Source organism: Vulpes lagopus, chromosome 1 (assembly GCF_018345385.1).
Source record: "Vulpes lagopus strain Blue_001 chromosome 1, ASM1834538v1, whole genome shotgun sequence".
In the NCBI taxonomy this organism is placed as follows: Eukaryota; Metazoa; Chordata; class Mammalia; order Carnivora; family Canidae; genus Vulpes; species Vulpes lagopus.
Genome location: NC_054824.1, coordinates 97274429 through 97296295, shown reverse-complemented (window position 1 = coordinate 97296295; position 21867 = coordinate 97274429). Strand labels below are relative to the sequence as shown.

The 21867-nt window shown below is 36.8% G+C and overlaps 1 protein-coding gene across 33 annotated transcripts in view; it reads right to left on the bottom strand.

Annotated features, from left to right (window-relative positions):
• The window catches only part of LOC121482302 (ABI family member 3 binding protein), a 241038-nt gene that overhangs the window by 49352 nt on the left and 169819 nt on the right, over nucleotides 1–21867 (bottom strand). For 20 of the 33 annotated variants that reach the window (XM_041740203.1, XM_041740428.1, XM_041740462.1 and 17 more), the window contains 8 exons: nucleotides 20799–20873; nucleotides 17813–17887; nucleotides 11308–11367; nucleotides 10679–10726; nucleotides 9757–9837; nucleotides 7561–7638; nucleotides 3315–3380; nucleotides 1545–1619 (listed from right to left, as the gene is read on the bottom strand). In XM_041740203.1, the coding sequence (XP_041596137.1) occupies nucleotides 1545–1619; nucleotides 3315–3380; nucleotides 7561–7638; nucleotides 9757–9837; nucleotides 10679–10726; nucleotides 11308–11367; nucleotides 17813–17887; nucleotides 20799–20873 (558 nt within the window). The remainder of the gene's footprint in view (nucleotides 1–1544; nucleotides 1620–3314; nucleotides 3381–7560; nucleotides 7639–9756; nucleotides 9838–10678; nucleotides 10727–11307; nucleotides 11368–17812; nucleotides 17888–20798; nucleotides 20874–21867) is intronic. The other 13 variants (XM_041740781.1, XM_041742337.1, XM_041742329.1 and 10 more) reach the window with 9 other exon arrangements.

Genomic DNA, 21867 nt, shown 5'->3' with positions numbered 1-21867 from the left:
AATACTACAAAGCTAATTTCATCTACACAAATGAGAAATAGATGTCAATTTGTGTTACAGGGGGCTCTGAAAAAAATGTTTATATTGTAGATAGACTTCTAATAATCCTGTTTTCCTTCTGGAAGACAATTAGCATTTTCCTAGTGAGAATCAATACTTGGTAACACTGAAGGTTAATGACTTTCAAGTTTGATCATAGCTACCTGTTCTTTCATTTGCTTTGTTGACACAAATGCTTTCTTTTATTTTTACTTAGACAAACTCCAGGGAAGCACTTTGACTATTAACAAGGTGGTTCTGTTTAGAGCCAGATTGTTTATGTCAATCTGAGAAACTATGCATTGCCTAATCCCACAGTTGGGAATAGTAAAAGGAACAGCTGAGCACAAATAGATGTTGGAAAGCTTTCTTGCTTTTCATGAGTCAGGGGTTTATAGTTATTGCCTCATTAAATGACTTGAAGGAAAGTGGATTCCTAGAACTTCACACACTGTAATAAACTAGTAAAAAAAACATTTTAAAACAAATCTAAATTATTTTTAGACCAAATATCTTTAGGTATTATACACATCTCTTTCTCATTAGGGAACCATCATGGATTAAATATATACACATTAAAGACATTCTAATTTCTAGGTTTTTTTCCATAAGCAAGCACATGATTTGTACTATTCCAAAAAATATTGTGGGGCACTGGGGTGGCTCCATTGGTTATGGGTCCAACTCTTGATTTTCGCTCAAGACAAGATTTCAGGGTCATGAGATAGAGACCCATATGGGGCTCTGCACTGGGCATGGAACCTGCTTAAAATTCTCTCTCTTTCTCTCCCTCCCATCTCTCCCAATCTTTTAAATGAATGAATGAATAACAAGGAAATTCATGTTTCACACTGCCAACAAATGCAGGTATTTTTTTTTTTTTTGGATTTTATTTATTTATTTGAGAGAGAGAGAAAGAGAGAGGGAGAAAGAACACAGGGAGGGAGAGTGAGAGGGAGAAGCAGACTCCCCCACCAAGCAGAGGGCCCAATGTGGGCCTTCATCCCAAGACCCTAAGATTGTGACCTAAGCTGAAGGCAGATACTTAACCAACTGAGCCACCCAGGTGCCCCCCAAAATGTAGGTCTTATAAAAAAAAAACAATGGTACTTGTGAAATTGCCAACTTAAAAACCAAGTGATTATAGTCTTGAAGACTGAACCTGTATATGGAAAGTGGTTTTGGAATTAGAGAAAACAACTATTTTGATATTATCTTTCAATAATACATATTATACATATTTAATCAGGAACTTTTCAAGAATCAAGACTATATATGGTAGCTGATTGAGTGGTCTGAGTTTAGAAAAGAAAAATTCTTTTTCAGTGTTTTCAGAGACACACCAATTTTTGATGTTGGAATGTTACAATTTCCAATTACGGATATATTAAGAACTTCCAAAACTGGTAAAAAAAAAAAAAAAAAAAGAAATTGAAGTGTGAATTCAACAAAAGTACTTCAAAAGTATTTTGAATAAAAACATTTAAGTTTAGAGAGGATCAAACCTGTTCCCATTCCATTCCCTTTTGGCATCCTACTGGGTTTGAGTCTACTAGGTCTTGTAGTTGTCTTGTTCAGAACTATAATAAAGTGGGAAATAAATAGGTTAGAAATTTTCCTATTAAAACTTTGCAGCCAAGGCAAACAGAAGTTCTCAGAGAATTGGAAGTCATTTAGGCAACAGGAAAATGCTTGCTTACCAAAAACTATTGCTTTATAATATGGAAACCACAATTCTGGTTTTTAAATCAGACTTGAATTTGGGCATAGAGACCTGATGTTTTTACTCTGAGGTGATCACTGGGCTTAAAGAACTAACTGGCAAGGGAGTATATACAACTAAATGGGAAATCCCTCACCTCATTTATAAGCACTAGATACATTTCAAAACAGAACTGAAGAAAAATCAGGACTACATATAAACCCAATTAGAAACCAAAACTTGAAGCATCTTTATGTGCCAAGGCCTTAATTCATAACTCATAAGTTGGTGGGTCTCTTGCCGGGGTCTTTAGGTACAGCTGTTCCCTCAACCTGGTACAAGTCCATTGTTGAACACAGAGTATGATGAAATCATTTTAATTTCTCTCCTGCTCTATGGAGAGACAGAGCATTACCAATACTTTAAGAGGTCACCTGTCTTATCCTCTGGAAGACTCTTCAAGGAAAAGCACCAAGGGTGTTGTGGTTGAGAGAGCAAGTTCCAGAGGCAGATTGCTTGCCTTCTAGTCTACTTCCTAGCTATTCTCATGCCTTGGCTTCCTCAACTGTACCCTAAAAGATGCATAGCAAGCCTCAGTCAATGTTAACCACTGTTGTTACAGTTTCATTATTTTGTAGAAATACTTAATATAACCAGCCACACATTAAGCTCTCAACAGCTATCATAGTACAGAGGGCACATGGAGATATGTTTGTTGATAAAAGATGTCTGTGCCTAATTACCTTTAGATATTGGAAAATTACTGCAAAAAAACACATGGAATATCCATAAACCAAAGGATAGAAATAATTGTTTCTTTTCCCACATCCCTGGAGAGAGGTTGACCAAGAACATTAATTTATAAGCCAGTTTCATGATTCAGAACTTTAAGAAGACAGAACTGCATCAACAAAGGGGCAGAAAAGCCCAGTGTCTTTGGTCCAAATTTTGCTTTAGCACAAGGGCAATTTACATGAACCAGATCAACCTCTCCAAGTTAACTTTCCCTTAACAAGCTCCAGTGAGGGAGATCCTAACTTTTGGAGAATTCAATAAATGTAAAGTATTTCCCAATGTTTAGTTATCATTTTTACTGTGTACAACCTGTAAATTGTGTCTGTGTGTGTTTTATTACCTGAAGGAATCAAGTACAAATGTTCTCCCAGAACAAGAATCTTTTCTATTAGAAGTGACCATCTCTTCTTAAAGAACATTTGAGAGCTAGTAGTATCCGAATAGCTAACTCTAATGCTTTTCCTATAATTGCCATAGAAAATTAAAGGAGTATGTATGAGATTTACATACAAATGCTATTCTAAAAATGCTTCTATGTTGATAAAGTTCCATGGAGTCTTTATATCTGCTCATCCTTAAAAACCTTAGTCACGTTTTATCACTACCATGTATTCATCGTTACCTCTCTACTTATCTACAAGGACCGGAATTTCTGCACATAGTTTATTGCCATTTAAGGATATATATCCCTCCTTTGGTGTATGTTGCTGTTTCAATACATTTTATACCTTCCCAGGTATGCTAATTATTTAGGTCACTGGAAAGAGGAACAACTTACCGGGTCTGATGTGTACTTTGTCTGGTGTTCTGGGCCTCACAGAAGTAGTATACAACCTGTGTGGTGCTGAAACAGAGGCAAAGCTTCATAGTTAGTAACTAATATTTCATCAAATGGGGATTTAGCATCCTAGGGACCAAAACTCATACATTTTGCATGGAAGTAGAAAGGATATCCTGAAACCTGCAATCATGCATTACAGCACTGCTGCTAAAGAAAATAAAACAAGTAATCATCTTCATGACTGGAAATAAAGGCACACACAGACTGAGGTAGGTCATTTGCAATATGTGGTAAGGATTAGTTTTCATTAGTCCATATTTCTCATATTTATTTTACCCAACGGTTGCTTAACATGGTAAATATAAGCCAACTAGCCATCCATCTAGCCTTCTGTCAGTCTGTCCGTCCGTCCGTCCATCCATCCATCCATATCTCTCAATTAGGAAGTCATAGTGGAACATTATTTTGCCAAAGAAGACAGGTAATCTCAAAGTAAATACCTATATTTAGGTAGGTTAAAAGAATAGGAGCATGTGGTCCTAACTCATGAGCCCTGAAATGAATACTCATTTAGTCCTATCTGTTAAAGCTTTAGGAATAGGAGACAATGATCTCTGTTGCCCCTGCCTATCAAGAGAGGGCTAGTAAGGAACAAGAACTGGGACAAGCCCTAGGGAGCAAAACACTGCCTGTCATTTCCTGCTCCTTGGTCCTTAGGGCCTGGCACAGTGATGACTCCTAACGAAGACTTGTTGAATAAATTTTAAAAAATGAGCGACCATTGTAAGCAGGCAAAATCATAACGAACTCTACTGAAATACTTTTGCTTCCTAAGGTTTTAAAGTGTGGTTTTATCCTGGAATTCCTTCATTTTTCCCTCCTCTACTCTCCTCTTTGACATACTGCACTGCCTCCTTACCACCAACTCTCATGGTAATTTAATGCTTTAAGACTGGAAAAAATTTTTCTTGCAAACTGTGTGAGTAGATTACATAGTTTTGATGATTCTGTTCACATCTTGAGTGGGTATTTATATAATCATAAATCAGCAATGCTTTGCCTACCATGTTAAAAAAAATACACCTGTGAAACAGATTATAATGTAGCTCATTTATAAGCTTCCAACGTGGAGACTGATGAGCAGAATTTTGCCATACTTCAGGCCAAAAACAGCAGACACATGCTGAAATTCTCTGTAGGGTTAGTGTGGGCCTTTCAAACTGTAGCAGCTAGAGTGAACAGAGCACAGATGTTATACAAAATTAATTCTCATTACACCCTAAAATGTGTAATGATGATTTGCAAAAGCTTGTCTTCAAAATTACCTTTGAGAGTGGTAGGATTCCCTGTGAATTTCAGCTATTTCAGTTTTTCATGTTAATTTCCTCAGTGTTAGATTATTTTAAAGTAATATAAAGATCATGGTTCTTATTAGTCTCATTCTAGAACAAATATGAGTTTGAAAACTTTAGACAGGAAAGGGATGTAAAGCAGAACACAAATAATCAGGCCTATACTCAGTATTTCAAAGTCACAGGATCAGAATTTTTGCTTTACTTCCCCCCCACAATCTTTACTTAAATCTAGACAATTTTTCATACGAGAGTTAGAGGATTACTTCAGTTTAGACTGTGAGTTACTCATATAGTTCATCACTGAAAAACACATGGCCTTGAGAAAATTGCTCTAGGGTTTTAATTTTAAACTGAAAAAAAAAAAGACAAAGGAGCTTTGTGAACATATGTCCACATAGTTTTTAATGACATAATAATTTTAAAAGGTGCTTTTGTACCTATTTTTATAAAAATCTATTTAAGAAGAGCATTAAGAAATACTATATGAAGATACCATCAGAAAGAAAAACAGGATTATAGGAGAAACACCTTGAAGATCTCATGCTCTGCCCAGCACAGGGAGAGGAAGATATAATTTTCCTGGGTGGGGCAAGACTAAGGGAGTGGAAATGAGTAAATAAACAGTGACCCTAAAGTATCTCTAGTCAAGTGGATTTCTATTATGGTTTGAAAAAGGCAAAGAAAAGCTTGAACATTTCAGGGCTTTGGTTCTGGTGTGCTGCAGGGAATTGTCAGACAAAGGGGCAAGGGTGTCACAGAGAAAAGAAGCTAGAGATTCAGGTTTTAGGCACAAAGTTTCTTTGGAGCACTTGGGTCCCCCATCAAGGAAGGTTTGGAGATCAAAAAGCCACACAGGCCATGGTACATGCGTTGGGAGAGAGCAAAGATCAAGAGGAGTCATTTCACCCCTCTGGCAGCTCTCTCAAATTGCCGTGTGCTGTCTTATGCCTTTAATGGCTGATGTTAAAAACACAATACAAAAACCAAAACAGATGACTGACGTCCTCTTTAGCAGAGCTCAGGTACACATTTATGAGGGTTTTATGAGGGTGACACATAGCATAGCTTTGTGAAAGTGGACCTTCTTGGGAAATGCAGTGTATTGGGCTGGCCCAGATTGTGAATGCTACTCCCTTCCTTAAGATGGGTTCTTTCCTAGGGTGTTCTTTGTCACCTCATACCAGTGAATCCCTGGTGAGCTCACTCTAAAGATCCTCGGTCCAAGCCCAGAGAAGTGATGAATCCTAGGGCAGCACAGTTTAGGCCAAGCTAATTATCCTCGGAACATACAGTACATTGTATAAATATGTTAAGACATTTCATATAATGATATCAGATCCTGGATATGCATCAATCATGAAATTCCTATCTAGTAAAACCATGTTCTAGAAAGAATGATAAAAATTCCACATACACTAGTAATGGTGACACAATACTGATATTCCCATTAAAATAAGAAAAAGCAAAGCAAGGAAAATCAAACCTCTTTTATTCTTAATTCTGAAATCTATAAAGCTCTAAAAAGCTGGAATCTTTTTCATTTGGCGACACAACTGAATAGTCTTTTTTTATGCTATTTATAAATATTTATATATTTTGCTGCAGAAACAATGTTTTTAATTTTGAGAATCCAACTATCTTCTATTAAGACACTAATTGTTTCTATTAAGCAAAAATACAAAAAAATAAGCATACAAAAACGAGGACGTGTTATGGATGCAACGTGATTGACCATCTGTTGGTAATGGTTGAAGCTGGTCATGAGGACGTGGGAGAGCTCTCATGTTAGGTTTCTTCTGTGTGGATTTATAAATAAATACAAAGTTAATAAATAGAAAGGTAATAAGGAAAATAACAAACGTTTAAAACCTAATAAAAAATGAAACCAAACAAGTAAAAAAAGATTGAGAAAATTTACAAGAAGTGTCCTATGCCATAAAGTGTTCTAGTTATGTTTATTTAGCATAAGTACTGCTCTGCTTACTATAAAATACCTTAACATTAGATGTTTATTTTTATTTTTTTTTTAACATTAGATGTTTAAATAATTTTTTTACTATTTCAAATTTCTTGCACCAAATTTTTGCCACAAATTATGACTGACAAGAAGTAAAATAGATGTGTCTTCCAACTACTTAAAAAAAAAGTTTACTTTTGGGTTTTGGGCTTCCTACCACATGATAGATGTAGAGATGAACAAAAGCAATAATTTAGAACAAAAAGAAAAAAAACACAAAAATATCAGAAATCCACAACTGATTCTCACCTAAGTAAGATAGAAAAATACAAAAAAGATAGACTTCTAAGAACAGGGTGATAGAACTTTGTGTAGGTGAGTTCACTTCCCAAGAAGTAGAAAGGAAGAAATAAAAGGAAATCTCTCCCAAACCCTCCCTCGGTGTTTAAATATTAAGTCATCTCTAAAAAATGATTCTTCTAGTTTCCTTCCTCAGGCCACAATATCAATATGCTCATGGAGAGGAGGAGATGGGATAGAGAAAGGCAGGGAGAGAGTGAGCAAGGGGGAAGGAGAGGTGAATGGGGAAGAGAAAAAAGCTAAAACAGACTATTCTTATTTAGATGTGGAAAATGAGGCAAATGAAGTTTAAACAAAGAAAAAAGGCCAGATGGGGGAGGCTTTCCTTCTTAGTTCTCAGCATCATGTGGTCAACCCTATATTCAAAAGCCAAGTTCTAACTGAAGAAATGGTCTTCCCTACATTTGAGTGACCTGCATATAAACATTCCTATTTGGCTGATGTCCTGCACCTACGAAATGATGGAACCGAATTCCACTATGATGAAAACTGACATTCTGAAAAGAAAACTTCTTTCCTGCTTAAAAATGAAAGAAAAGCACTTTACTATACGGAAAGGAAATAGCATTACCCGGAGTTGTCTTTGCCAATTCAGTTGTTAGTGGAATCTTAGTTGTGAAGACTCCTTGGGTGGATTGGTGTGTTTCTGCTGGGGAAGAACACAGTAAGGCGGCTGGCTTTCAATAATTATCACCCTCAACATGTCAAAAAAAATCACCCCACATTTTCCACCCTGTGCATTGATGAGAGGGAAACTGCATGTTTAAGTATGCCTCATCATCACAAAATCTCAAGGTTAAAGGTAACTTTTAATAACTCATTTATTAAGTTTTTTATCTTCTGGTTCTATTATTTTAATGGTTATTATAAGGATTTCCAAAAGCTTTTTGTTCACGATTACATTTCATGATCCTGGACACGGCTGTTCTTAAATTGTGCCTCTTAACTGTTTTTAGATATTATCATCCTCATGCCTCCTCTCTATTCCATAAACTCCACAAAAGTTATTTATGTGAGCTGGAAAAGAAATACATCATATGAAAAGAGGTGAATTTACACTATGTAAGAATAAATATTCTTCTATTTATGTCATGTGAGAGTCAGTTTATTGACATAGATACACTTCTGGCCAAAGTAAAAAATAAGTGTGGCACTACTTTTACTCCCATGTTATCTCGAAGTCATCACAGCATCACATAGATGTAGCAAATTACTTTGCCACACACTGTATCCAAGAAAATACTTGGTGCATAGAACACACTGGCATCTTTTTTCTGCCCTGCTTTATAATCTGGATTCTGCTCATAACAGACATACTTGGGACAGTTGGCAGGTGAGGGTTCTTGCTTCAATAGACTGAAGTACATTAAAAACAATAGGGAGTAGAAAGTAGATAATTGGTATATCCAGCAGTGGTTCTAGAAAAGTATGTTTGCCTTTGCTGTGCTGGGTGATGTTCACTTTGTGGGCCCTGGCTAGGATAGACGAATATTGGAAATTAGGATACATTTGGTCAGTTTTAAATTTTGTCCTTTAAAAAGGATTTCATTTTGAAATGTGATCTCTCTCTCTCTCTCTCTCTCTCTCACACACACACACACACACACACACACACACACGCACACGACAGATTTATTTGAAAAGGGATAAAGGAAAGAAAAATAAGGCCACTGATTTTAAACATAGTCATGTGGGATGTGTGCGGACAGGGCAGGGGAAGCAACAAACACGAGCAGGGAACTCTTGTTTTCTGATTCATTTTCAATTGAGGACGAGGCAAACTGGGGTCTCCCGTGAAGTGAAGAGGTCGGTGCTGAACTTTTGGAAAAGCATGGCCCACTCATCCTCACCAACCTTCCTGACACACCTAGCCCAAGTCGCATGCTCATCAGATTAGCCTGACAACCATTCTCTGAATTGCCTCTCTCCCATCTGTCTTCACATCTTTAACTCTCACTCCAACTGGAAAATCCAGGGTAAATGTCACCTCCTCTGTCACCTCCCCTAATGCACCTAGTAGTTTGCTTGCTTAGCATGTTGCTCATTTCTCTATCACACTCGTATGTATAACACGGGGGTGAATCCCAGGAGCTCTGGTGACTGAAGAGGTGGGTTTCAATCCAGCTTTGACATTAGTTGTGTGACTTGGCCCAATTTTTAAATCTCTCTATGCCTCAATTTTCTAAGCTGTAAAATGAGGCAAGTAATAGAACTTGCTGGGCGATTGTTATGTGGTTTAAAGGAAAACGTTACACACAGTGCTGGGAGGTACTGAGGAAGCCCTACTCTCACTAAATCCTGTTTCTTCATATTAGATGCTGAGCTTTCTAGAGTAAGGGCTCAACCTTAAAACAATTTCTTTTTTGGAACTCTCATTGCTTAGCATTTCACTTACCACCCATAAAATAATAATTATGAGATGAAATTTTTCTTCCCAAAAGCAATTTCAAATATGGAAAAACCAACCAAGAAGTATAGCACTGATACACACTGGGAACATTTCTCTTTTTAGAGCAGTTAAAATTTTGTAAAGGTGTTTTAAAATATTCTCATTTTATATTGAAAACCAGCATAAATATTAGAAGGACAAATATATGGTTAATGTAAAAGAATCAAGTGGAAAGGATTCTTTTTTTTTAAATAATGGTAAGGAGAGACCCTTTATTGTTTAGAAACATCCCATGAACACAAAGTACGTATGGCAACTTCAAGGGCAATGCCTGAAAGGTAGGCCTTCGTTGGACTGAAATATGAAAACAAAATTTACCCAGAGTGGTTTGCAGTTCCGCTTGACTAGTACTTGGTGAAATCATGGGTATAGAAGGGCTGCCTCGTGTCTCTAAAGGAGCTGCAAAAGAAAAGTACCGGCATTTTTAATCTTTAGATGCAAAAGCCAGCACCAGGCCAGAATAATATTACATGAGATTCCTTCATTTGAAACAGAAAAAAGGAAAACATTAGGTGGGTCATGAAGAAGAAAGTTAAATGTAATACAGAACCTTCAGGAAAATGACCGTGGAATATAAGAATAATGGTTCTCAACTGTTGGTTTTTGTTTTGGTTTGGTTTTTTGTTATTTGTGTACCAGGACAGGTAAGAAGTAACACTCAGAGCTTGACATACTGCATGACCATCCCTGGTAAGGATGGGGTATGAAAGAGAAACAGATCTGGTCAGCTGTAGCTGTCTCTCCCATCAAGAGAACATACAGGATTATAAACTGAGTGAAAATATTCGTTATTGTCACAGTCACCTGGAGTCTCCTCAAGTTTATTTTTAAAAATAAACCATTGGCAAAGTTCAGCATTCTGGCCAATATTAATAATAATTACATGCCAGGACCTTTCATAACTTGTCACATGCTAGTGTGTTTTAACACGACAGCCGAGAACCACTAAACATGCAGAAAATGTTAACTAGATGGGCATGAGCACGTGGAACCATTTCGAATGTGGAAATAAATGAGGTAGGTGGAGATGAACTCAGTAATGAGTAAGTAGTCTTAAGCTGGTCTTCAGGGCCAGTGAAGCCATTGCTTTTCTATTTTGGAAAGAGTAAGAGTAATGAGAATGAGATGATGAAGTGGATCGAGAAGAGATGATGTTTCAAGTTGGTAAGTTGAGAAAGACCTGCAATTGGACTGTAGCAAAGAAAACAATTAGAGTTGGTCGGTAGGGGAGACACATTACCTATTGTTGTCTCTGGTGCATCAATTCTAAAGGTAACAGGTTGCAGAACTAGGTCAAAAGCAAACCACGGAAATATATTTATGAGAATTACTACCTGGTAAAGTAAACAGCATTTCTGCATTTCTAGATGCTTCCGTTTGAACACTTAAACATCTCAAAGAATCATAGTAAATATGAGAAAATTCTATATATTAGATGCCACTAAGGAAATTTGGTTTAGCTAAAACTTGAATCTCATTCACTGCGACTTTGAGGAAAATTTTTGAGTAGGCACGCACATTTTTGACTCAAAGTACACCCACAGTTGGAACGTAGTTCTATTTACATTTTGAAAGTAGGTAAAAATGGTCGGTTAACAAGCATGTCTTATAATTTTAGCACAATCTCCTTTTTGATGGAAACATTTCCAGAGGAAAATAGGCTAATTATATACTATTCCCTCGCATTAACCAGAGAAAAAAATTCAAGCAAATTTTAAGATGAAATCTTCACAAAAAAGAAATACACATTTTATATCCATAATACTCTCCAAACTTCTTCCATATCACAATGATTTAAAGTGTATTTATCTCAAGAACATTTTTTGAAAAACACACCTCCTAACTGGCAAAATAAAACAATTTGTTTACCAGGTTCACTCTGAGAGACTTCAGGGTCTGGTTTAGGGGGAAGGAGCACATCTCTTGGAACTGAAAGAAAAAGATTATAAAACACTGTACTATAAATGCCACATCTGGAGTGAAACCTAACCTACAGATAAAATATCCTGGAAAACATGAATAAAATAAAGGCATTTTCACAATGGCTAAAAAGCCATGAAAATGATTGTTTTTTCAAAATGGAAAAAGTCACTGTGTAAGGAAAGCTCTGATGGTAGTTAAACAATATTGGTCACCGTTCTTTATGAAGCCTTCCTTGAGGGGAAGAGGAAATAACAAAAGAGGAAATAACTAATGTCATTAAACACAAGAGGGTGGCTTAGTCAGTAGAGCATGCTACTCTTGATCCTCAGGGTTGTAGTTTCAAGCCCCATATTCGGTATAGAGATTACTTAAAAATAATATCTTAAAAACAAACAAAGAAACCCCAAGAAAACCAGAAAGTTGACTCTTGCCTGAGGTGGCTCGCTGCCATTTGATATTCAGATTCAAAGTCCACGGAGAGCAACAGAAAAATACATTATCCTAGGTAATATAGGCATAAGTGGCCCATAAATTAAGGGAGACAGCAAGAAAGGCAAATTCTTGAATATCTGAGAGGAGAACAAAATTTTATTCTAAAAGGCATTCAGAAAATGGAACAAGAGGAGCCTATCCATCATTAGAAGAGACCACATGTAAAGTCTATGAATGTGCTCGTTACGAGTAAATGCTAGGTACATGTTGTCATTTTTGTCATTCTTGGTGATGTGCCTTCTAGTAGATAAGGTTTCAGGGCCTCTTTGACAGTTGAGAGTGTGACAACTAGGGACCAAATGTCAGGTAGAAGAGACACACTTACAGTCAGTCCTTGATATCCAGTACATTTTTAGAATTTATTTTGGCAAAATAAAACAGTAGACTGGGAATCTGATACCTTTTCTCCCACTGAGGAAAATACCAGGGTAATTTACCTACTATTAGTACCAGATTTTTATGACAAAGTCTCCTTCCAAGAGAAAGGTAAAGTGATTCTTTGGCTCAGTTTCACCATAAAGAGGGCCTTCTCAGTCCTACTGTCTTGCTGAAAGGTTTTCCTACCACAATGAAGATCTGGTAAGTACCAGAATCCCTTTGGTAGTCATCATAATTTCCTTGCATCCTAAATGATGCTGGGGGAAAAAAATTAGGATCCAGGGTAGAATTCTATCTCAGAAAAAGAAATCTTTTGCACCATGAGGTGCCCAAGCACCACTTCCCCATTAGTGTAGAAACAGTTTATATAGAACTGACATTCTCTTTGTACTGCTTTTGGAGATCATATTTAACTTGCATATCAATGTGTTCTCAGTCTAGGCCACTAAGTCCCAATGCAGTTATAATTGTGGAATTTGGTACAGTGAGTAGAATCTTGACTCAATTAGAACCTTTATGAGCTAAAAGGAACTTGAAAATTTGATTTTTTTTAAAGAGAAAAAAAGGCTTTAAGAAGATCAGTGGTTGGTCCAGAAAAACTAAAGAAAACTTACTACAATAGTGAACATTTGACCTTTGCTATGTAGTGTTTTTGAGATTCAAAGGGTAAAATATGAGAAATTTCCAGTTGTAAATCAAACTAAATGTTTATCTAGAGGGTGAAAGACTTTGCTTTGGCTCTGTGAAGATCATGGCCAGACAAAGAGGCCTGTAGTTTCTAAATACCCTAAAAGGCTATAGTTCTCGACGATACAGAGAGGAGCTGGGATTAAGGAGAGGCTGAGAAAAAAATGTGCTACCAATAAATCCACCGTACTGTAAATACATTACTCGCTGCCTGCTTTCGTTGACTGTGGAATGTAGGCCAGGGTAATGTGAATTCCTGCTGCTGCAATTGGCACTTTTTAACCATGAAGTGATGATTTAATAAACTGTCACTGCAGACTTTCTAAAGCAGGTGAAATCAGTGGAAAGGAAAGAAATAGAAATATTCACAGGAAAGGGATATGAATCATTCTTACTTGGTCAAATGCAGCTCCAAGAAATGAAACCTTTTTTTTTTTTCTTTTTCCCCTGTGTGGCATTCCTCCATATATTACATTGAACAAAAGCATGATTCCTAAAATCTAAATCTTCCACGTGGGGAGAAACTTAGTGTATTAATAAAGACAATGTATATAAGAAGGCAGTTTTAATTTCCTTATAAGAATATTTTTATAATAAATATATTAATATATAATACTGGAATTATATTTTAGACTCAATTATATTAGCTAACTTACCATTTATATTGACTAACCAATGATATTAACTATCTTTTTGGATAAAGTGCACCAATCCAAAGAAAGATCCAACTAAAATGATCACAAATGGAAAGGTCTAAGAGGGACAAATGGAAATGAATACACAGGAATGTTTTGCTAGAGTAAAGGAGAGAAATTAATCTGTTAGTCTCTGATAAAGATGATGAAAATACAAAGTTTTCAATGAAGTTTACTTTTGCCATAAGCTACCAAGTGACTTATCTTGGAAAAGTAATACACGTGGGCTATACGGCATTTCCACCTCCAGACTCTCTGTTCCTTTATTCTAACCTTGTACCTTTAGGTCCAGTCTGGGAGGAAGCATGTCTCATACCTGTTTAGAGGCAACTTTCAGAGCATTTCTTTTGCCATCAGGCCACCCTCTCTTCTAGAGCCTTTTACCTTCCATTATTTCCATGATCTTTCATGTCTCGCCATTAGTCCGTATTTCCATTTATCCATGATTTCCTCCCTCTTCACCTATGAAACAGTTCAAAGGCTCCAACATTCTAAAACTGATAATCCTATTCCCTTGAGAAGGTCTCCCCTTCAAACCATCCTTCCCTTATACTCATTCCTATAATCAAAAGACTATTTGCTTTGCTACCTGGTCTCTCAATTGTATCTTCATCTGCTGTGGTCTGGCTTCTACTTCCCTGATCCCTTGCAACCATGGATCTCTAATGATTTATCCATAGCTCTGACGCCCAAATGCTCCAAAAACTTAGTTTTCTTCTTAATTCGACCTGACTAGACCTGACCTAAGGCTAAGTACATTTTTTTCCTAATTACATTTTTTATTCATCTGGTGTGGCACACTCACACTTTTTGCTGCAGACATATTAATATATCTGGTATATGTTCTGTTTTACCTTTCTAAGATCTGGAAACTGCTGGATTCTGAAGCATGGCCCATGGCTTTCAGTTACGGGTTTCTGGATCTGCACTAAAAGTCCAGCATCTCCTCTGATCCCTCCATACCTCAGTGTCATTTCTGAGCACCCCTCCCTGCCTTACCTCCTGAGGCCCTCCTTCCTGGTACTCTCCTATATTTTCGGCGCAACTTCTGCTGGCTACTCAATCCTTATCCATTTCTTAAGTGTAACTGTGTCCCCCAAGCCTTTGATCTCTGAACTCTTATTTTTCTCGGTCTATACTTTCTTTTTGGATGACATCATTCACACACAAGGTTTAAAAACCTGCAATCTGTAGACAGGTGACTCCAAAATCTATATCCTATATTTTCAGTTCAGAAATCCCCAAATACATTTTGACTACCAGTTAGATATTCCCGTTTGAAAGTCCTACTGGCCCTCCACACCCAGCATGCACAGACACAAGTGCTTATTCCCCTGTGTTCTTTCCCTTAGTGGCATTATCATCTACCACTTGCCCAAGTAGAAGCAACAGTATCCTCTTCCTCTCCATAGCCACAGTCATGGCCTACATCCTACCTAGTGATTCTATCTCCAAAGACATTTCAGCATTCTTCTCCCATTTCCTAACTGCAAAAATGCATAAGTGTGGCTGCAAATTGGAATTTACCAAAGCAAATAGTTCCACAGAACACCTGTGAGGACTGCATAACTTGCCAAAATCTTGATTTTCTTTCTGATTCACTTCCAATGACTGAGGTCTATCCAGATACCTATGGACCAGAAGAGTCACCACAAGTCTCTTTTTTTAATTTTGTATTATTATTTTTAAGATTTTATGTATTCATGGGAGAAAGAGAAAGAGAGAGAGAGAGAGGCAGAGACACCGGCAGAGGGAGAAGGCTTGATCCCAGGTCTCCAGGATCACGCCCTGGGCTGAAGGTGGCGCTAAACTGCTGAGCCACCCGGGCTGCCCAGCTATTTGTTTAGAAACAGATCTACAAAGAAAGCACCTGTTGAGCCAGGTGTTAGGGCAAGCCCTTTGCTCTGAATTTGAAATCATTCCTCTGAGGCAGATCTGAAGCAAGGACAGTTCTGTTTTGGTTCTGGATGTGGTGTGTGGGCTCAATTTTTCTAGATTCCTCATTAAATGCTGTAGCAAGAATTCAACTGAGTGGCTGGAAGGTAGTTTTTTAAAAGCCTAAGCGGATGAAACTGGTGTCGAACCTAGGAATCTACAGAATAGAAGGACTGTGTGGCAAATCCTAGGCTGACTTACTGGATACAGATCTAAAAATTCAGGTTTGTTACTCTGATATCACTCAGAATAAATTTTGAGATAAACTGTGATAAAACCTAACTCTTGTCTTGATTTCAGCACTACATTTTACATTCTTAGATTTTTGCTGAGCGTCTATTTCTTTACGTATTATTTCAGTACGTATTAAATATATGTGTTGTTTCCCCTCCGCTTTCTGAGCTATAACCTAGAGGAGCTTCTAAACAAGATCCTGGGCTCATTAGGATGCAAACTTGCACCTAGATATGACCCGGAAACTGAACATAACAGAGCCCAGTCTGTTCAAGCACTTGTGAGAAAACTGAAGATTATTCCTGTAGGCACCACACCCCTCCAGCAACAGGGGAGTCCCTAATCAACATATGGTGGGACCAGCACCAGGTTTGGAGATAGAATTCTAACTGAACACGTGAAACTGGAAAGTCAATGGGATAAGCCCAATGGAGGCTCCAGGGGGAAGTTTTGCTGTTGTTCCAGTGCTCAAACTTACAGGTTAGAGTTTCTGTGAAAAATAATGTAGAATTAAGGCAAATATTAGATATCTAAAAAGAAAAAAACAACTATAAGGCATAATTTACTATTAGATATGGTTTAACGAGATTAAGTCATAACAGGACCAACAGTATTACTTTCTCTAACAAAAAGGAAAAGCAAACAAAATCACTCAAACCTCCTCTTGTTATCATTAATGACTCAATTTCTATTACACTTTTTTCCTGCAACTCAAAATAAGAAATTGATCTTTTGCAAGTGGGAAAAATCAGCTTTTTTTTCTTATGGGTATTTATTATATTGGCTGTTGTGTTTAGTGATGTAAATTGAAATTCTAGACTTCAGAGCACAGGGGCCTCTCTCTGGCTTACGGCCACTTGCAACAACCAGACTATCCCACAGCAGCAATGATACCCCCCCCGCTTACAAATCTGGAAAACATTTATAGCAAGTGAATTCCGCCTTGCTTCCAAAATGCCATCATTTCATGCTATGGCTTAGAAATCCTTTAGTTCTGGGAATGTTCCATAGGCTTCTAGGAGCATCTAGAAATTTATAATAATTGTACCATTAAAAAGAAAGAAAAAATTAGAGCATTTTCCAGATACTCTTTCTCATTAAAAATTAGCTTCGTTTGGGTTTTAGAGAACTGTTCCTCTTACAGTGACTTCCTAAGGTCACGAGGATCTAGAGCATTGGTGGCAAGACTCAGGAAATGTCTGGGCCCTTGCGGTTCCCACATCAACTACTTCCACAAATATAAAATTATCCTCCCCCCCCATAAATGGACAAAAGAACTTCTCAGATAATAATAGATTTATAGCTAAAGAAATTCCTTGTGTATGCAAAATTTATTTCTCAACCTAAGCTATTGTTCCATGAATCGATAAAGTCTAATATTTTTAAAAGATTATTTATTGATTCATGAGAGACACAGAGAGAGACAGGCAGAGAGACAGGCAGAGGGAGAAGTAAGTAGGCTCCCTATGAAGGGCCTGATATGGGACTTGATCCCAGAACCCTGGGATCATGACCTGAGCTAAATAAAGGCAGACACTCAACCACTGAGCCACCCAGATGCCCTGACAAAGTAGAATTTGACCAAAAAAAAATCTTCAGTGCTGGATAGTGTAAAATTACTCAACCAAAGATAATGGGTGAACATAATTTCCTCTGTTTGCAAAAACATTTTATTTTTTTATGGAAAAAACTTCAAATTATTTTATATTATTTCAGTGAACCATTTGAACATAGTATAATTAGCACTGGTAGGTTTATTATTTTTTTTATAAGTCAGAAAGTATGAGAACTTTAGTTCTAAAGGAAAAATCTACCCTTGGCATAATTCCCTATCATTTGATTGCCTCAATGGCTTGCTATAGGAGAAACCACATAACTAGCAGAAATTCTGAGATCATACCATGGATGATTCAATGTGGTGTGGGAACATGAGTGAAATATTGACCTCACATCTATCAGCTCTCAGGTGTCATTGCAGCCGAGTGTGACCGGAGAATGCTTTTGGCTTAAACAAGAAATAAATCATTTACCAGGTGGAGTATGTGATACTTCTGGACTTGGTGATGTTTTTGGCTTTGAAGTGACACTCTGGGACACCTTTCGAGCTGAAAGAGAGAACTCAGATCATGAGTCATTTTGTTTCAGCATCTCCCAGTCCTGCTAAACATGGCATATATGACAAGCTATAAGCCTGACCAGGGATTTTAAAAATGAGAATTAGATAGAAAAATAAACCTTAAGCTCTAAGCATTTATCAGCTAGAATTCCAGATACTTTTAGAAAAACGATGCCTGAGATATCACAAAATATGATTAAGCATGAAGGGTAGGATGTAGTTTTTTTTTTTTTTTTTTTAGATCTTCTTTTCAGAAGAGATAACAGTTACATTAAAGGGGGACTGTTCCTCTTTTCTGGATGTTTGCTTGACTCCTCAAATCTAGCCTCATGCCTTTCTGTGAAGATGAATTCAGTGAAGTCAGAGCAGAAGCCACTGAAGCACAGACAAGACAAGCTTAAGCTCAGCTCAGGCAACAGCAGAAAGGGAAGCAGGAGGGCCTAGAGTGGGTAGGCTCACATTCCACAATGGCCTGCAGTGCTTAGGCCCCAAATAAATCCTTAAGCGAATTCACGAACTAAAATTGTCTTCCTCCAACTGTTCCTTTGGAGTAATGAGGTGTTAATGTAATAGATACCAGAAAAAAGGTCTCATTTATTTATGGCTCATTTTACAATTTTAAAAATGGTTTTATAAGAATTATGCTCTTTGATTCTCACCATGATGATGGAAGGAATAATGAGCTTCACTTTAATGGCTTGGGTTAGTGCCTTTCTCTCTGAGGTTACACAGTAATTAAGTACCAGAGATGAGACTTAAGCTGAATGCTGAGGTCCAGACATGAGCACAGGTCCAAACATTTGGGTTCTCTAGAGATAGGTGCTCAGGTCACATTTTACCTTCTTCTTCTTCTTTTTTTTTTTTTTTTGGTGGAAATAATAAACCTGCCCTAACCCAAAGGATGGTTGTGAAAAGTAAATGTGCAATGTCAAAATGTGAAAATTATGACTATAAATTTTTTTTTCCATTTCTAGAAGATTTTCACCAACTTGACATTGAAGGGTCTAAGTATATTTTGATTCTCATGTTCTTCGCCCTTACATAACCCAGAAGCACCCATCGTTTTGATGGTTATAGGATTTATAGGTATAAAATTAATAATGAGGTTGTTTACTATTACCTATGAACACTGGAATCTAAAAATCAAAGCTTTATTCAATGACAAAATATTCTTGATGATTTGTTATAAACTTTTTATTCCACTTTGCCTTTAAAATATTGGCATCTAAGTATACAGAGGAAGAAAGGTTATATGCCCAATTAATGGAATTTCATTCTGAAAAAAGTAATGGAGGAACACACTATGTTGTACTTGAAGTTGTACACACTACTGTGGGGATCCCCAACAAGTCTAACAATAATAATTTGCATTCACTATTGTTATACACAAAACATTGTTCATCTAAATGGCCTTTTGAAATTTATAAGATCTAGACAAGGTAAGGGAGAAAGTACTGGGATTTGAATATTTATCTTTACAAGATTTAGTTCATACGCTCAATGTCTTTAAAAGTCTATAAAAACCTCCTGTATTGCTAGGATCTATTCAGTAAGATCATTCCCTTGGGTAAGGGAATTCCTAATTTCACCTACTTTGATGTAGAATAATTAGAATGCATTTTCTTTTTCATGATAGATTTCTCAAATCTTTGTCTTGCATTAAGGAACACTGACAAAGCCAGAAGTATTTGGGTTGCAGTTACTTTCTATCTATTATGGGTGGAATTCTGAACTACTACCTCAATTAGGTGCAAATTTTGATGCTGCTAACATTTTCCTTTCCCCAGACTGTAAGTGGTAGTGAAGGTTCCTTTTCTAGGAAATTGGAGAAGTACACCCTCATACTTTTTGGAAGCAGACCATGTCATAAACGATATAATTAAATGTATGTGATAGGCCTAGACTGTAAATTCCTTGACCATGGAAAGATGCAATTTTGTCTCATATCCCCAGTGTCTGGCACGTAGTCAGCATGCAATAAATATTTGTTGAGTGACTGATGAAATGAATTAATCACTTAAGCATTAAGGGGTGATATAATTTGAAATTAGAGAAAAGAGATAGGAGATCAATGGGAACAGACAAAGCATGACCAAGTACATGCTTGGCATAGGCGCCAATGCTAGAAATGTTTGGAAGAACGAAATGCATCATAATTATTAACAGATGGACTACAGAGGCTGGTTGAGGAATAAAAATTAGATGTCAAATACGGAGAACCTACCAGAGATGTAAATGAGAAACTGCAAGGAGGAAAAGATGATGAACTTTTTTTTGAGGCATGTCAAGTCTATATGGTAGCCCCAAATAGAGATCCTCTGAGGCAGCTGGAGAAACTGGACAAGATCTTGGTTGAGAAGTTAGGGTTAGATTTAATCATTGAGATAAGAGCCTCTTGAAAAGAATCAAAAATAGTTTATATGTTTTTTTCTCTGGGTCCTTACCAAAATTTTACAAGCAAAACCACTAAAGCAAAGTTATATGATCATAATGTTTTAGGAGAGAATATATAAAACCTTCATGACATACTGTTAAGTAAAATCTATTGAAAGTTAAAAAAATTATATGGGAATGGCAGGGAGAGGCACATTCAAGGACTGTGGAAAGGACAGGTATTCCCAAGCTCAGAGAGGCAATGGGAATAGGTAATCTACTCTTTAAAAAAAATCCCATTCTTCTCCAGCTCCTTTTTCAAATAACGTAACTATAAGGAAGTCTCCTGGAATAAGCTATTCCAATAGCATACTTTTTGATGAAGTTCAAAAATAAATGTAAATATTGTTTAGATTTCAAAGGAAGACCTGTTATAAAAGAGTTAAAAAACCCAACTTGCTGTAATTCAATAGAATAATTTCACTAATATCAAACTCTTCAGGCCAGAATATAAAATATGTATTTACCTGGCTGTGTTTGTGGGATTCTTGGATGTGGAGATGTTTTTGGTTTGGGAGGAGCACGCGGTGTCTGCTTGGGAGCTAAAAGAAAGAATATAGGTTTGGAGCTCTTGAGCGCTTCAAGAATCATAGTATCTAAGCTTCTAGGATCTCAAAAATGAAGACCTAAATACACAGCAATTAATGCAATTAAAGCTTTCAAAGAACCACAAAATACAGGAAGATAAATTTCTTATATTATTATAATGGAAAGCAAAACAAGAAACTACATTAAATGATGTCCAAGATATACACTTGGCAAATGAAAATGTTGGAATTTCAGAAATATCTAATCAAATACCTTTTCAATAGGTTAAAAATAAATTTCATGATAACAAGAACTCATCCTTATTACAAGTCTATACCATTTTACCAGGATATCCCAGTACAATATTTTTAGGTGCAGATAAATACAATTTTTTCCTCTAAAAACAAAGTTAGCATGTTACATTCCAAATATACCTAGAAAATAAATGCATTTTAATAAAGTTATAATGGAAAAATCTTATTAAGCAAAGCACAGTGTTCCTTGGTCATACTGGGGAAGAAAAACTGAGCAAAAATTGAAAGGATACATTCCTGAGAAATTTATTCCTTTCTTGGGCAATTCCTAAAGTAGTTCTAGGACATTCACTGTAAAAACCAATGGTTTCTTTACCAAGAAAATTAGAAGTATATCCTGCTGGAGAAAAGGAATGATCAAATGGGAGGTTGCAGCCTGTGGAAACACCTCATTTGGATTGTCTCAAGCATGTTTGGTATAAACAGCTTAAGAAAAACAAAACGTTTTTCAAGGTCATGGAGTTTCTGGCACCTTAAGGAAAGCTTGCTGAAAATAAGAGTTTTTAGATACCAGAAGTTTCTAACAAGTCTGCATACAGTGGTTGCAGTGGAATCTTCAGTGGAATTGCCTGTAGAGAAATGAACACCAAGATATGCAAGAAATTGTACTGGTTTAGGAGTGTGAAGATTTAGAGCTTCCTTTGTTAATCGCTCAGTCTATAGCCTCACATTCTCCACCAAAAGTAACGAGTTT